The sequence below is a fragment of the Eschrichtius robustus genome, chromosome 6, assembly GCF_028021215.1.
Source record: "Eschrichtius robustus isolate mEscRob2 chromosome 6, mEscRob2.pri, whole genome shotgun sequence".
Lineage (NCBI taxonomy): Eukaryota > Metazoa > Chordata > Mammalia > Artiodactyla > Eschrichtiidae > Eschrichtius > Eschrichtius robustus.
Genome location: NC_090829.1, coordinates 48,851,526 through 48,867,299, shown reverse-complemented (window position 1 = coordinate 48,867,299; position 15,774 = coordinate 48,851,526). Strand labels below are relative to the sequence as shown.

General features: G+C 36.2%; 1 protein-coding gene across 1 annotated transcript in view; it reads right to left on the bottom strand.

Annotated features, from left to right (window-relative positions):
• The window catches only part of LOC137765868 (EGF-like and EMI domain-containing protein 1), a 503,956-nt gene that overhangs the window by 118,306 nt on the left and 369,876 nt on the right, over positions 1 to 15,774 (bottom strand). The window contains 2 exon segments of the mRNA XM_068545640.1: positions 11,475 to 11,576; positions 11,579 to 11,590. Coding sequence (XP_068401741.1) covers positions 11,475 to 11,576; positions 11,579 to 11,590 — 114 coding nt within the window.

Sequence of the window (15,774 nt, the reverse complement as noted above, 5' to 3'; positions counted from 1 at the left end):
TCTGGTCTTCAGGTCACTAAAAATACAGACACATGAAAGTCAACAGCAAAATAACAAGTCAATTTTAACTGGCTTATCTCACTGATTAAAAATTACACATACATATATTCAGAGTTTCCCTTAGTGAGTCCTTATTGAAAGAAAAAAACTTTTCCATTATTTAGAAATTGATGAAGAATTTCTTATAGCAAGAAAATTAAAAAATCTCTTACCCATTACTATTTTTATGACAGTAACAGAAGATAATATGGGTCTTGCAAAGGTAGGAACCAACCCTCCACATTTCAGAAGTCTAAAAAGATCAGTCTTTAGAATACAGAATCATACTTATCCTTTGGTGGGTGTGATTCCATAATCTAAAAAAATATCTAGAGGGAAAACACAAATCTGAGGAATTCAGTCAGGGTGCCTCAGTTGGGGGATTTTTTTTTTTTTTTAAACATCTTTATTGAAGTATAATTGCCTTACAATGGTGTGTTAGCTTCTGCTTTATAACAAAGTGAATCAGTTATACACATACAATATGTTCCCATATCTCTTCCCTCTTGCATCTCCCTCCCTCCCACCCTCCCCATTCCACCCCTCTAGGTGGTCACAAAGCACCGAGCTGATCTCCCTGTGCTATGTGGCTGCTTCCCACTAGCTATCTATTTTACATTTGGTAGTGTATATATGTCCATGACACTCTCTTACCCTGTCACATCTCACCCCACCCCCTCCCCATATCCTCAAGTCCATTCTCTAGTAGGTCTGTGTCTTTATTCCCGTCTTGCCACTAGGTTCTTCATGGCCTTTTTTTTTTTTTTCTTAGATTCCGTATATATGTGTTAGCATACTGTATTTGTTTTTCTCTTTCTGACTTACTTCACTCTGTATGACAGACTCTAACTCCATCCACCTCATTACAAATACCTCCATTTCATTTCTTTTTATGGCTGAGTAATATTCCATTGTATATATGTGCCACATCTTCTTTATCCATTCATCTGTTGATGGACATTTAGGTTGCTTCCATGTCCTGGCTATTGTAAATAGAGCTGCAATGAACATTTTGGTACATGACTCTTTTTGAACTATGGTTTTCTCAGGGTATATGCCCAGTAGTGGGATTGCTGTGTCGTATGGTAGTTCTATTTGTAGTTTTTTAAGGAACCTCCATACTGTTCTCCATAGTGGCTGTATCAATTTACATTCCCACCAACAGTGCAAGAGTGTTCCCTTTCCTCCACACCCTCTCCAGCATTTATTGTTTCTAGATTTTTTGATGATGGCCATTCTGACCGGTGTGAGATGATATCTCATTGTAGTTTTGATTTGCATTTCTCTAATGATTAATGATGTTGAGTATTCTTTCATGTGTCTGTTGGCAATCTGTATATCTTCTTTGGAGAAATGTCTATTTAGGTCTTCTGCCCGTTTTGGGATTGGGTTGTTCGTTTTTTTGTTATTGAGCTGCATGAGCTGCTTGTAAATCTTGGAGATTAATCCTTTGTCAGTTGCTTCATTTGCAAATATTTTCTCCCATTCTGAGGGTTGTCTCTTGGTCTTGTTTATGGTTTCCTTTGCTGTGCAAAAGCTTTTAAGTTTCATGAGGTCCCATTTGTTTATTTGTGTTCTTATTTCCACTTCTCTGGGAGCTGGGTCAAAAAGAATCTTGCTGTGATGTATGTCATAGAGTGTTCTGCCTATGTTTTCCTCTAAGAGTTTGATAGTGTCTGGCCTTACACTTAGGTCTTTAATCCATTTTGAGTTTATTTTTGTGCATGGTGTCAGGGAGTGTTCTAATTTCATACTTTTACATGTATCTGTCCAATTTTCCCAGCACCACTTATTGAAGAGGCTGTCTTTTCTCCACTGTATATGCTTGCCTCCTTTATCAAAGATAAGGTGACCATATGTGTGTGGGTTTATCTCTGGGCTTTCTATCCTGTTCCATTGATCTATATTTCTGTTTTTGTGCCAGTACCAAACTGTCTTGATTACTGTAGCTTTGTAATATAGTCTGAAGTCAGGGAGCCTGATTCCCCCAGCTCCATTTTTCGTTCTCAAGATTGCTTTGGCTATTCGGGGTCTTTTGTGTTTCCATACAAATTGTGAAATTTTTTGTTCTAGTTCTGTGAAAAATGCCAGTGGTAGTTTGATAGGGATTGCACTGAATCTGTAGATTGCTTTGGGTAGTAGAGTCATTTTCACAATGTTGATTTTTCCAATCCAGGAACATGGTATATCTCTCCATCTATTTGTATCATCTTTAATTTCTTTCATCAGTGTCTTATACTTTTCTGCATACAGGTCTTTTGTCTCCTTAGGCAGGTTTATTCCTAGATATTTTATTCTTTTTGTTGCAATGGTAAACGGGAGTGTTTTCTTAATTTCACTTTCAGATTTTTCGTCATTAGTGTATAGAAATGCAAGAGATTTCTGTGCATTAATTTTGTATCCTGCTACTTTACCAAATTCATTGATTAGCCCTAGGAGTTTTCTGGTAGCATCTTTAGGATTCTCTATGTATAGTATCATGTCATCTGCAAATAGTGACAGCTTTACTTCTTCTTTTCCGATTTGGATTCCTTTTATTTCTTTGTCTTCTCTGATTGCTGTGGCTAACACTTCCAAAGCTATGTTGAATAATAGTGGTGAGAGTGGGCAACCTTGTCTTGTTCCTGATCTTAGTGGAAACGGTTTCAGTTTTTCACCATTGAGGACAATGTTGGCTGTGGGTTTGTCATATATGGCCTTTATTATGTTGAGGAAAGTTCCCTCTATGCCTACTTTCTGCAGGGCTTTTATCATAAATGGGTGTTGAATTTTGTCGAAAGCTTTCTCTGCATCTATTGAGATGATCATATGGTTTTTCTCCTTCAATTTGTTAATATGGTGTATCACATTGATTGATTTGCGTATATTGAAGAATCCTTGCATTCCTGGGATAAACCCCACTTGATCATGGTGTATGATCCTTTTAATGTGCTGTTGGATTCTGTTTGCTAGTATTTTGTTGAGGATTTTTGCATCTATGTTCATCAGTGCTATTGGCCTGTAGTTTTCTTTCTTTGTGACATCTTTGTCTGGTTTTGGTATCAGGGTGATGGTGGCCTCGTAGAATGAGTTGGGGAGTGTTCCTCCCTCTGCAATATTTTGGAAGAGTTTGAGAAGGATAGGTGTTAGCTCTTCTCTAAATGTTCAATAGAATTCGCCTGTGAAGCCATCTGGTCCTGGGCTTTTGTTTGTTGGAAGGTTTTTAATCACAGTTTCAATTTCAGTGCTTGTGATTGGTCTGTTCATATTTTCTATTTCTCCCTGTTTCAGTCTCGGCAGGTTGTGCATTTCTAAGAATCTGTCCATTTCTTCCAGGTTGTCCATTTTATTGGCATAGAGTTGCTTGTAGTAATCTCTCATGATCTTTTGTATTTCTGCAGTGTCAGTGGTTACTTCTCCTCTTTCATTTCTAATTCTATTGATCTGAGTCTTCTCCCTTTTTCTCTTGATGAGTCTGGCTAATGGTTTATCAATTTTGTTTATCTTCTCAAAGAACCAGCTTTTAGTTTCATTGATTTTTGCTATTGTTTCCTTCATTTCTTTTTCATTTATTTCTGACCTGATCTTTATAATTTCTTTCCTTCTGCTGGCTTTGGGGTTTTTTTGTTCTTCTTTCTCTAATTGCTTTAGGTGCAAGGTTAGGTTGTTTACTCGAGATGTTTCCTGTTTCTTGAGGTAGGCTTGTATTGCTATAAACTTCCCTCTTAGCACTGCTTTTGCTGCGTCCCATAGGTTTTGGGTCGTCGTGTCTCCATTGTCATTTGTTTCTAGGTATTTTTTGATTTCCCCTTTGATTTCTTCAGTGAGCCCTTCGTTATTAAGTAGTGTATTGTGTAGCCTCCATGTGTTTGTATTTTTTACTGATCTTTTCCTGTAATTGATATCTAGTCTCATAGCGTTGTGGTCGGAAAAGATACTTGATACGATTTCAATTTTCTTAAATTTACCAAGGCTTGATTTGTGACCCAAGATATGATCTATCCTGGAGAATGTTCCATGAGCACTTGAGAAAAATGTGTATTCTGTTGTTTTTGGGTGGAATGTTCTATAAATATCAATTAAGTCCATCTTGTTTAATGTATCATTTAAAGCTTGTGTTTCCTTATTTATTTTCATTTTGGATGATCTGTCCATTGGTGAAAGTGGGGTGTTAAAGTCCCCTACTATGATTGTGTTGCTGTCGATTTCCCCTTTTATGGCTGTTAGTATTTGCCTTATGTATTGAGGTGCTCCTATGTTGGGTGCATAAACATTTACAATTGTTATACCTTCCTCTTGGATCGATCCCTTGATCGTTATATAGTGTCCTTCTTTGTCTCTTGTAATAGTCTTTATTTTAAAGTCTATTTTGTCTGATATGAGAATTCCTACTCCAGCTTTCTTTTGATTTCCATTTGCATGGAATATCTTTTTCCATCCCCTCACTTTCAGTCTGTATGTGTCTCTAGGTCTGAAGTGGGTCTCTTGTAGACAGCATATATATGGGTCTCGTTTTTGTATCCATTCAGCCAGCCTGTGTCTTTTGGTGGGAGCATTTAATCCATTTACATTCAAGGTAATTATCGATATGTATGTTCCTATTCCCATTTTCTTAAATGTTTTGGGTTTGTTATTGTAGGTGTTTTCCTTCTCTTGTGTTTCTTGCCTAGAGAAGTTCCTTTAGCATTTGTTGTAAAGCTGGTTTGGTGGTGCTGAACTCTCTCAGCTTTTGCTTGTCTGTAAAGGTTTTAATTTCTCCATCGAATCTGAATGAGATCCTTGCTGGGTAGAGTAATCTTGGTTGTAGGTTTTTCTCCTTCATCACTTTAAGTATGTCCTGCCACTCCCTTCTGGCTTGCAGAGTTTCTGCTGAAAGATCAGATGTTAACCTTATGGGGATTCCCTTGTGTGTTATTTGTTGTTTTTCCCTTGCTGCCTTTAATATGTTCTCCTTATTTTTAATTTTTGACAGTTTGATTAATATGTGTCTTGGCGTGTTTCTCCTTGGGTTTATCTTGTATGGGACTCTCTGTGCTTCCTGGGGGATTTTTTTTTTTTTTTTAACTCTTTCAAAAAGATGAGCTCATTTTAAGAGGACTAAATAGAAAAAATTCAAATAATTGTGAATGAAACTAAAAGGTTTTATTCTTAAGAATAATAAATTTATATTATGCTTCCTGATATATGGCAAAATTCGAGGACCATGAGCCAAACTTTGGAAAGAAGGTCCCTTGCTGCCCACCATTCCCAGAGAGTCTCATAGAGCCATTTGCCCTGATTGGCTGTTCTGTTCCATCACTTTTGCAAGTGGCAGGACCTACTGAGGCAGTGGGTTTGCCTTAGGATTTCTGTCTTGGCTTATTACCAACAAGAGGCCTCTGTGAGCGATGCCTTGCTTTTCAGCCTCATACTTTGGAGACCTCTTTTTTCCGGTCTCCCTCCTTTGGCACCACCTATAGGAGCTATGCCATAAATCTATACATCTCTAATTAAATTTGGAAAGTGAGCCAGTTCATCCTGGGGAATCTATATCGGTGATGGTTTCTTCCAGCTTGCCTCACTTCCAAATACACTTTTGACTATAATATGTATTAGCTGAAAACTGAGGTGTTGAAATGATTACTCTGAATTACTAGGGGAGAAATGATGGGCTTTAGTTAAAAGATTAACTTCAAAAGAGTCAAAGTGGATTTCCACTTTCACAGCAGAGTCTTGGATTTGAATTATATGTGTTTTCTCTCTAGACGAAAAGACACAGATACTTAAGAATACATTCAGAGTTTCTACAAAGAATGACCTTGGTGTGACAGTGGCAGCTTTGCTGTTCAAATCTCAGATGTCTTCTAGTGTCAAACAAGAAGGAAGAATGACAGCAGAACAGGGAGTATGAAGAAAATTAGGAATTTTTTTTAAGGAAATTAAAGAAGTGGAAGGAGGGCTGTTTAGTCCCAAGACTGAATGATTAGTGCCTGCCCCTGTTCCTCACAGCCCATTTTGATTCAACAGTGGGTTATCTCTTTCTCTGGTTAATTCTCATAGCACTTTGCTTGTGCCTGCCGTATATATACTCCTGCTAACTTAAACTATAGTTGTTTGTATATCCATCTTATCTTCTTTATTGAACTGGAAGCTCCTTGGAGAGAGAAAGATAACCTTACATATATTTTTATCTTCAGCAACATATAGCATAGGAGGAAATTTAAAAATGAGGGAAAAAGGAAAAATTTTTGAGCATGTATTATGTATTAGGCAAATGCAAGGTGTTAGTATGAAAGCATACAATAACAAATTTGTATTCCTTGCCTGACTTTTGATGTAACTGAGATTTAATCCAAAACAGGCCGATGTAGACAAAATATCAGCTTAATTTTTGTTAAAGTTGAAACTGGAGAAAAGGATTTAGGGGTTTACTAAAGATGTACGCAGAATTAGGCAAACGCTCCCACCTGGCCACAGGTGTAGCTGGAAAACCTCAGTCTTCCCCATGTGGGGTACTGACCTGGTGAAACATGCATCTGAGCAGAGCAGACCAGCATGGGCATTTCCTGTAGGCATTTGTAGATCCTAAAGAGGAAATAGGGAGGTGGGCCAAACTCCACAATTTCTTTCCCCAAACAAACAATTTCTTTCCCAAAACTCCACAGTGAGGTAATTAACTCCTCCCTTGGGAAGAAGAGAGTGAGTGAGGGGGCAGAGAGATGTCAGGATTGATAATATCCCTCTTTATGTGGTCATGAAGTAGGGGAAAGGAGTTTTCTCACCATGAAGTTGTTTTCCTACAACATCTCATTTAATCTCTCAATCTATATTAGGTTAGATATTGTTATTCTGGTTTTACAGATGGAAGAAGGGACAGCCCATAGATATTAAGTAACTTGCCCTAAACCTCAGAGTTAGAGAATGTTAGAGTCAATATTCAAACCCAAAGTGTGTGCTCTTTGTTCAATGTGGTCCACAGTGTATGGGACAGACACATAGTTTGGTGGATGGATGGATGGATGGATAAAAAGAAAGAGATCTTTGTATACATTTATGTGTCAAATATGATAAGTCCCATATATAACAACAACAGTTTGCTGAATTACACTGTTTATTCACATTATCATTTCTAATGTGTTTCAGGAAAAATTTGGCTAAAAATATTATCAAACTACTTTAAAATATTTTAAGTCAATTCATTAAACAATATACCTTTATGTTCATTTATTTCTTCCAAATGGAAGACTATCCCAAATGTCCAATCAATGTTCATTATCTTTGTCAGTTTACTTATTATAATGTACAGTAATGCTAATTACCATCTCATTTAGAAAAATTCCTTGACTCCATGGTACTACCATGCTCAAATAGTCACACTAGTTATGTTGCTGCACCAATAATTTAGACAAGCCACATGGAGAAACTTCAGAAAGTTCAAACTAAGCTAAGACTTTGATTTGCTCTCTAGAAGGAAAAATGTGATTTGCCCTTTCAAATGAAACAGACCTGTTATCAGCAAATATTTACACAGACCTACTGATAACCAAATGGTTTAACCAGTCAGAATTTAAATGACAAACCCAGCATGATTAAAATTTGTACATAAGGAAATGAATAAAATGTGTACTGACTGTATGTCTGTGTGCATTTATGTTTGGATGGGTATGTATTCATTCATCCATTCATTCATTCAATAAGCATTTATGGAATTCTGCTAGGTACTAACACCTGTGATATAGGTATAAAAAAGTGAAAAGACATGGCCCTTACCTAGGAGATACTCCTAATCTCCTAGAGATAGTACGAATGTGTAAATAAATACAGTGCTCTGTGAGAAGTTTTATATTAGAAGCATGTATAACATGAAAGGAAAGAGTCTAACTTACAGCCTAGAAATAAGAAACAATAGATTTAGACTCCCCCATAAGGACCATAGATGTTGGAATCAGACACAGAATACAGAATAGCTGTGGGCGAAATATCAAAAGAAAAGGATATAATGATAATAATGAGCATACAATAGAAAGGAACTAACTGGAGAAAAATGAGACTTCTAAAAATGTAAAGTTAAATTGTTGATATTTGAAACTCAATAAAACTATTTGAGCACATGCAGTAAAGAGAGAAAAGAAAATACAGCACATGAAAGCAGCATGTGAGACAATGAGAAGGTCCAACATACGTAAAATCAGTGTAACAGAAGCAGACATTTAGCAGTATCCTGGCCTCAACCCAGTAGATGCCAACCGTACTCCCTCCCCTCAGTTGTGAAAATCAGTGTCTTCAGACATTACCAAATGTCTCTGGGGGACAAAGTTCCTCCAGCTGAGAACCACTGCCATAAAACACATATGAGAAACACAAATTATTGACCTATGTCACTCATGGTTATGGATGCAAATATCACAAACAAAATTATAGCAAATTGGATTTAGTAACAAATAAAATTACAAAACCCAGTTAGACTTTTTCCCTAAATGCAAAGATGGTTGTATATTTGAAAAACTATAACTATTTTAACCCACATTAACAAATTAAAGAAGAAAAGCTTTACGTCCTTTCTATATATATATATATATATATATATATATATATATATATATATATATTCTCACAGTGTCCAGTGGTATGCAGGTATTTCCCCTTATAATTTACACATTATAATAAACTATTTGCAGAGTGAGTTAGAAACTGTGCTTTATGCTCAGTGCTGTGCTTGAAAGAAGGGGACACTCATGTACCTGAGCTAATCAGAAGCCTTCTCCACAAGTTTTATGGCTCTTTAAAGAAAAGGTTAAAGAATAAGATTAACTCACAAAGCCATTTATAAATGTTTCAATTACACTGAAGGGTAGACTCTAGATGTATTTTAATGCTGCAATAAATGTCTACTAAAATTTTGATCTGTATTTTAAAAAGCAATTCAAATAACTTAAATCCAATTTATATTAATGCAAAGAAAAAGTATTTTCAAATGATTGTTTAATTCTATGTCTGCAGTATTTAACACAATGGTCTTTGAAACCAACTGACCTTTATTGTTAGTATCCAGTAAATAAATATGAATGACTCATCAGTGCCCTCACATGAATTGAAGTGCTCATTTGCAGTGGCTTTAGAATGTATTTAATTTCAAAACAACCTCTATTATTTTAATTTAATTATGCATATAAACAAATCTGAGATCACCTGCATGTTCAACAGTCAAACAAGATGAATCTCTAGCATCACTATGTCTACCAAATGGTCATTTAAAGAAATGACAAAGAAAAGATGCTGAGAAGTATGAGACCGAGAGAGGTGGTTCCTTATTGGAAAGTTGCTCCACCCCAAACCACCATCCCAAGTTCTGCATCTTGGTAAGTAGGAAGTCAATGTTAATTCAGTGTCAAACTCCTGATTCTGACAAATACTGATGTTACTCTTGCTCAGTTTGCGCGAATGAACATCAGTTAAATGAAAGCATGGAAATCAGTTCTCTGAAATGTTGACATTTATATGAAGAGGGACTAATTTCAATTAAAATATGAGATAATTGCATATAAATGAATTAGTGGATATAAAGTTTACCCTGTCTTATCAGCCTAATAGTTGTTATAAAAATAACAACAATTGGCTAATTGCTGTGCTGGGCACTTCAAATGTATCTGTGATAATAATCATGTTGATAAAAGTAATACTCAGCCAAAAAGAAACAAAACCGCCTATCAGGCAAGGAAGGGGTTGTGCATCATCAGGCAGATCATTCTAACTTCAGTGGCCATTTTTCTACCTTTCATTTGGACACCATGGGGTGCTTTACTCCTCTGGTTCTCTGATATTGAGTCCATACTGGAAACACCATTGCCACACAATCTCATCAGAAACAAAGATGATCTCACTTGAATGAAAAAGGACCTGGATGAATTTAGGGCTTGCCTTTATAAATTTATACCCTTATAGGCAGAGGACCCTGCCTGGAATGAAGCCTGTCTCAGACAGGCCCAGATGCAGTCACCCTTGAACATCTGGTTGTCCGTTTGGAGCCCTTCCTGTTGCTGCCTGCCAGAACATTTCCAGAAGGTAAGATGCTACACTGCTTCCTGAGAATCTGAGAAATTCTCCAACCTACTCACATCTACAACTTGTCTTGTCTTGGCAGTCCCAAGCAAACCCACAGCCCCGGCACCAGACACCTTCAGTTGGATGTCTTCTGTTTGTTTTGTTTTATCCCAACAACTTATTCAGATATGTCCCATTAGGAATTGACATTGTCAGGGGAAAAAATAAGTGTGATTTTGTAAGGTCAGTGGGAACCAGAGGTGCTAACCAGAGGTGCTTATGGTGCTTAAAACATAGAATAAATGCATTTCTATGTGATCTAAAAAAAAAGGCTGAATACATAAAATGCTCAAGCATTTAAATGGTAAGAATAGATAGGGGAAAAAGTCAGAAAGGACAGTTATAAGGCATGGTACAAGGGATCATTTTATTTTGGGTGTTTCCTCTTTTAGAGAAGAAGACAAGGAGGTGGTCTGTGGTCCCAATTATATTCCCCAAATGGGAAACAGCATGGTCATAAATGAGAGTACAATTCATAGTTATCATTTGAATACCTACTATATTCCATCCACTATGCTAAGTGCTTTAGATGCATTATCTTATTTAATTCCCGCAGCAACTTTTGTGGTTTTAGGAGCTACCATTATCCTAAATTTTACAGTTGAGGAAAGAGTCTTAGCAAGATTAAATAACATGCCCAAGGTTACATAAATTGTAAGTGACAGAGCTAAGACTCAAATCCAGGTCTCTTTGAATCCAATGCACTTAACCTCATTCTACAATGCCTTAAAACACTAATCTGTAAAGTTTTGGCTTATGTTTCAATCTTTGCCTCTAATCAGCGAGCTTCTTCAGGGCAGAATTTATTTCTCATTAATTTTTGTATCCCCAGAGCATGGAATAATGCCTGATACAGAGCAGCAACTCAATGATTGTCAAATGAACAAAATGATGAATTAATAAATAAAGGAAGGAAGGAATTAATTTTAAAAGGAGTCAGAAAATGGAAGTTCGTGAAAAAAAAAAAGTTAATTGTACACTAAGAATGCTGTTTCTCTGGTTAGTTTTGTGTCCCTCTCTTTCTATTGTAACAACATATGAGTATTTTATGATAAGCACCATTTTCACTTTAGAATTAAACAAAATGCTTTCACAAATATGTACTTTACCCAGGGATTTAAATGAACGATTGAAATTCCACAATCAGAACATGACACAACCAAACCAGCATATAATCATATGTTTCTCATAATAAGCTACTTGAAGTGTTCTTAGGGTTACAATTTTGTAATCTAGACACGAGAGGAAGATCTGTGCTCTTGACAACATTCAGCACAGGCACTTCAACTGGCTCTGGATCAAAGACAAGCCCCTCTTCTGCACTACATAGATGTTCTCTCTTTCCTTATCAGGAAGCAGACAGTCCTAACCATTACCTTCACATCCTCTGCCATCTTCCTCCAGCTTCTGGCCAGCTTGACACTTGCAGTAATAACTGCCAATCGTATTACAGCATTGGTCCTGACAGACACCATGGTACATTCATTTATATCTGCAATTGAATATGTAAACAGAATTAGCTTCCTGAAACTAGACACACAAAAAGACTTCAGTGGCTCTCCTAAAAATGTACCATCACAGAGTGACATCATTCTTTGACCTCAGATGAAATGAGATAAAACTATAGTATCTTATTTTAATTAGAGCTAACACACTCTAATTTTGATGTAAAGAAAAAGACAGGTCATAATCTTTGGTATTTGAAGTAAATATTTTTGAACAGTGTCCCTAAGGGGTTGTCTAATCTTATGGAATTTGGAGGCTTATGGTACAGATCCAGATATTTCACATCCAAGTCATCATTTCAGGATGAGATTAAGAAGAGAGTGAGGAACTAGCAAGTCAGAATACAGGTCACCTATCTATCCATTAAATGTTTTGTTGCAGGCTTCTCAGATAAATAATTACTGAGCACCCACCACTATATATTTGGCATTGTGCTAAACAGTGTGGGGAGGTAAAAGGGTAGTTTCATGGCTTCCAATGATTCAAATCCAGCTGGGGTTGAGGACTAAACAGAAGTGTGATTTGGTTGTGTCCATGTGCTGGGTATGTCCACAGCCTACTTCTTAACCTGTGGTCAGAAAGCATCTTCACAGATAGGGCTCAATTTTATGTACACCCCCATCCAGCTTCCAGCTGGTAAACATTCCAACCCGTCTGTAGGTTTGATAGTGAGTGGCCCGTTCTGCTCCAAGTAGTCACTTCTGCGTGTTGACTTGCTGACAATGGTATTTGTTTCCTGAAACGAGTGTGGCTGGAAGACAGAGAGGGTGGAGAGCAGAGAAGAACTGGGGAGGGGCAGGTAAGGATGGCAGAGGGCAGAAGAGGGAGAGAGAGGGGGAGAGGAAGAATGAGTTAGTTGGGACCAGCCAAAGAAGCTGACAAAGTAGAAGCACTGCCAAAGAGGAACTGAGTTCCCATAACTTTGGAACCAAGAGTGCAGAGAACTGATACTGAAGAAATGATGAGGTACCAAGCAGAGTGGGGTAAGGTGCACCTCAAATGGATAGAACTGAATTTGTCTGAGGCCTGGCTGCGCAGCTGTTGAGACTGCTTCCATTTGTTTTCAGTTAACTTTTCACTGACATGTGACATACACATAGAAAAGTATACAGATCTTTAGGATACAGTTTGATGAGTCTTAAGAAATAAACTATAGCAATGCAACCCCAAGAAATAGACCATAGCTAGCACCCAAGGGGCACCCTGCCTAGCTGAAGGTAACAACCATTCTGATCTTTAACACTATAGGTTAGTTTTGTCTTTTGGAACTATATAGAAGTAGAATCATACTGTGTGTTTTTCGTGTCTGTCTTCTTTTGCCCAGCATTCTGCTTATGAGATTTTGAGACTGTACTTGTACTTTGCTCATTCCTATTCCTGTATATTTCTCAAATCTATGAATATACCACACTTTTTATTTATCCATTTCATAGCTGATGGGAATTTACCTATTTTCTTATTTTTGGTTATTGTAAAGAGTGTTGCTATGAACATTCTTATACATGCCTTCAATGAATGTACATATACATTTTTGGGGGTAATATATCTAGGACTGAAATTGCTGGATCAAAAGGTATGATATGTTCTGCTTTAGTAGTTCCAGCCAAATAGTCTTCTAAAGAGGTTATTCTAATTTACACTCTCACCAGTGGTGTATTAGAGACCAGATGCTACTCATCCTTGCCAATGTTTGGGATATTCTGTTTTGTTTTGTTTTTCATTTTAGTTCTTCTGGGGAGTGTATAAGAGTATCACATTGTGACTTTAATTTGCATTTTCCTGATGATTAATTAGGTTAAACACCTTTTTCATGTTATTCGCCATTTGGATAACATCTTGTTGACGTGCTTGTTCAAATATTTTGTCCATTTGTCCAATTCTTAAAATACTGATTCTTTTACTAGTGGGTCAAGTAGAATGTTAAACAGAAATGGTGGCAATGATTATCCTTGTCTCACTTCTGAATTCAAAAGGATAGTTTTTAACATTTCACTGTAGGTATGATACGTACTGTGGGGATTTTTTTTTTAATAGATTAGTTTTACCAGATTAAAAAAGTTCCTTTCTACTTCTAGTTTCTTAAGTATTTGTATCATAAATAGGTGTTAAGTTTTATTTACTGCTTTTTCTGAATCTAGAAGGACAATTATATGGCTTTCCTAGTTAATTCTGTTAATATGATGAATAACATTGATTTTTTGCCTCCCTGAAATGAACCTGGTAATGATATACTACCCTTTTATATATTCCTGGATTCAGTTAGCTAATATTTTGTTAGGATTTTTGTGACTATATTCATGAAAGAGATTTTCCTGCACTTTTTCTTTCCTGTAATATTCTTGTTAGGTTTTGGCATCCAGGTCATACTGGGTGGATTAAACAAGTGAGGATGTTTTTCCTCTTTTTCTATTATCTGAAGAATCTGAGACTTTTGTCTTTCTTACTTAGATTTTTGAAAGAATTCATTTATGATACCATCTAGGCCTGGGATATTGTATGTGTGTGTGCATGTGTATGTGTGTGTAGACTTTTAATTACAGATTCCACTTCTTTAATAAATAAGAATATTCAGATTTTCATTTAAACATGTTAGATAAATTATATGTTTGGAGGAATTTGTCCTTTTCACATGAATGTTCAAGTGTATTTCTGCTAAGTTGTTCACAATGTTCTCATCCTATATTTTTAATGTTTGTTCAATTTGTAGCAAGGTTCCTTTTCCTATTCCTGAAATAAATAATGTGTGCCTTCTCTTTTTTTCTTAATCAGATTTGGTATCTATCTAACTATCTATCTACTATCTATCTATCTATCTATCTATCTATCTATCTATCTATCTATCTATCATCTATCTATCAATCACCTTCATCTTTTCCAAGAACAAACTTTTGGCTCTATAGATTTCTTTCATTGCTCTGCTTCTAAGTTCTTGAGATTGAAATTTAGTTAATTAATTTTTGGACTTTCTTCTTTAAAGATATTTCTGGTTATCTATAAATGTATAACAAACCACCCTCCAAATAAGTGGCTTAAAGAGGCAATTTACTGTTATCTTTCACATTTCTGGGGATTGAAGGGCTCAGCTGGGTGGTCCTTATTTGGGTTTTCACATATGGGAGCAGTCAGGTGGCAGCTTGAGTTAGACTTGCATGCAGACTTTTTCACTCACATGTTGGGATTTGGGCTGAGACGGTTGGAATATCTGAGAGGCTGGTCGGGCATCTCCCTTTATCTCCACGTGCCTAACTTTGACTTTCTCACTGCCTGGTGGTCTCGAAGAAAGAAATTGATGGCAACCTTCTTGGAGAGAGTGTATCACACTAATATGTTCATTTAAGGCTATACATTTTCCTAAAAATAAAGTATTAGCTACATCCCACAGGTTTTGCTATGTTATGATTTAATTATCATTTGATTCAGACAATGAATCTTATGGAATTTGGAACTCCTAATCTAAATTAATATTTTTGTTTGGGTTATTTTGAGGTATATTCTGGGGGTTGTCCAAACATTTTAGGAACGTCCCATCATCTTGTTATTATGAAACGCTAGATTAATTCCACTGTGGACAGAGAATACACTCTTCATGACTTCAGTTCTTCAAAATCTGTTAAGTCTTGCTTTATATTCCAACACATGGTCAATTTTGATTTTAAAAAAAATCTATATCTACTGGAAAATAAAGTGTGATCTACAATTGTCAGGTGCTATGTTTTCTGTATGTATATATGCACATATAAATTATTTATATGTATATATTTCAAATATGTACAAATGTATATTTAATTAGTTCAAGTCCATTAATCATGTTTCTCATATCTTTATATCCTTAGGAGTTTTTTATATGTTTGTTATATATCAGTTAGTGAGAGAGGCATAGTAAATTCTCTCTAATTTTACGTTTTTCCTTTTATGACTGCAATTTTTATTTTATATACTTTGAAGCCCTATTATAAGTGGAATACAAGTTCAGAATTGCCACATCTTCCAAAAGATTAACACTTTGTTATTATAAAATGTTCCTCTTTAGATCCAGCTACTTTTCTTTCATTAAAGTTGAGGTGTTAGCAAATATGGTCCTGTCTAAAACATGCCTAAGACATTTTGTCCATGCCAAAAAATCCTTGATATTTAGTCCTGTCCAAAACCTCCATTAGACATCTGGTCCAT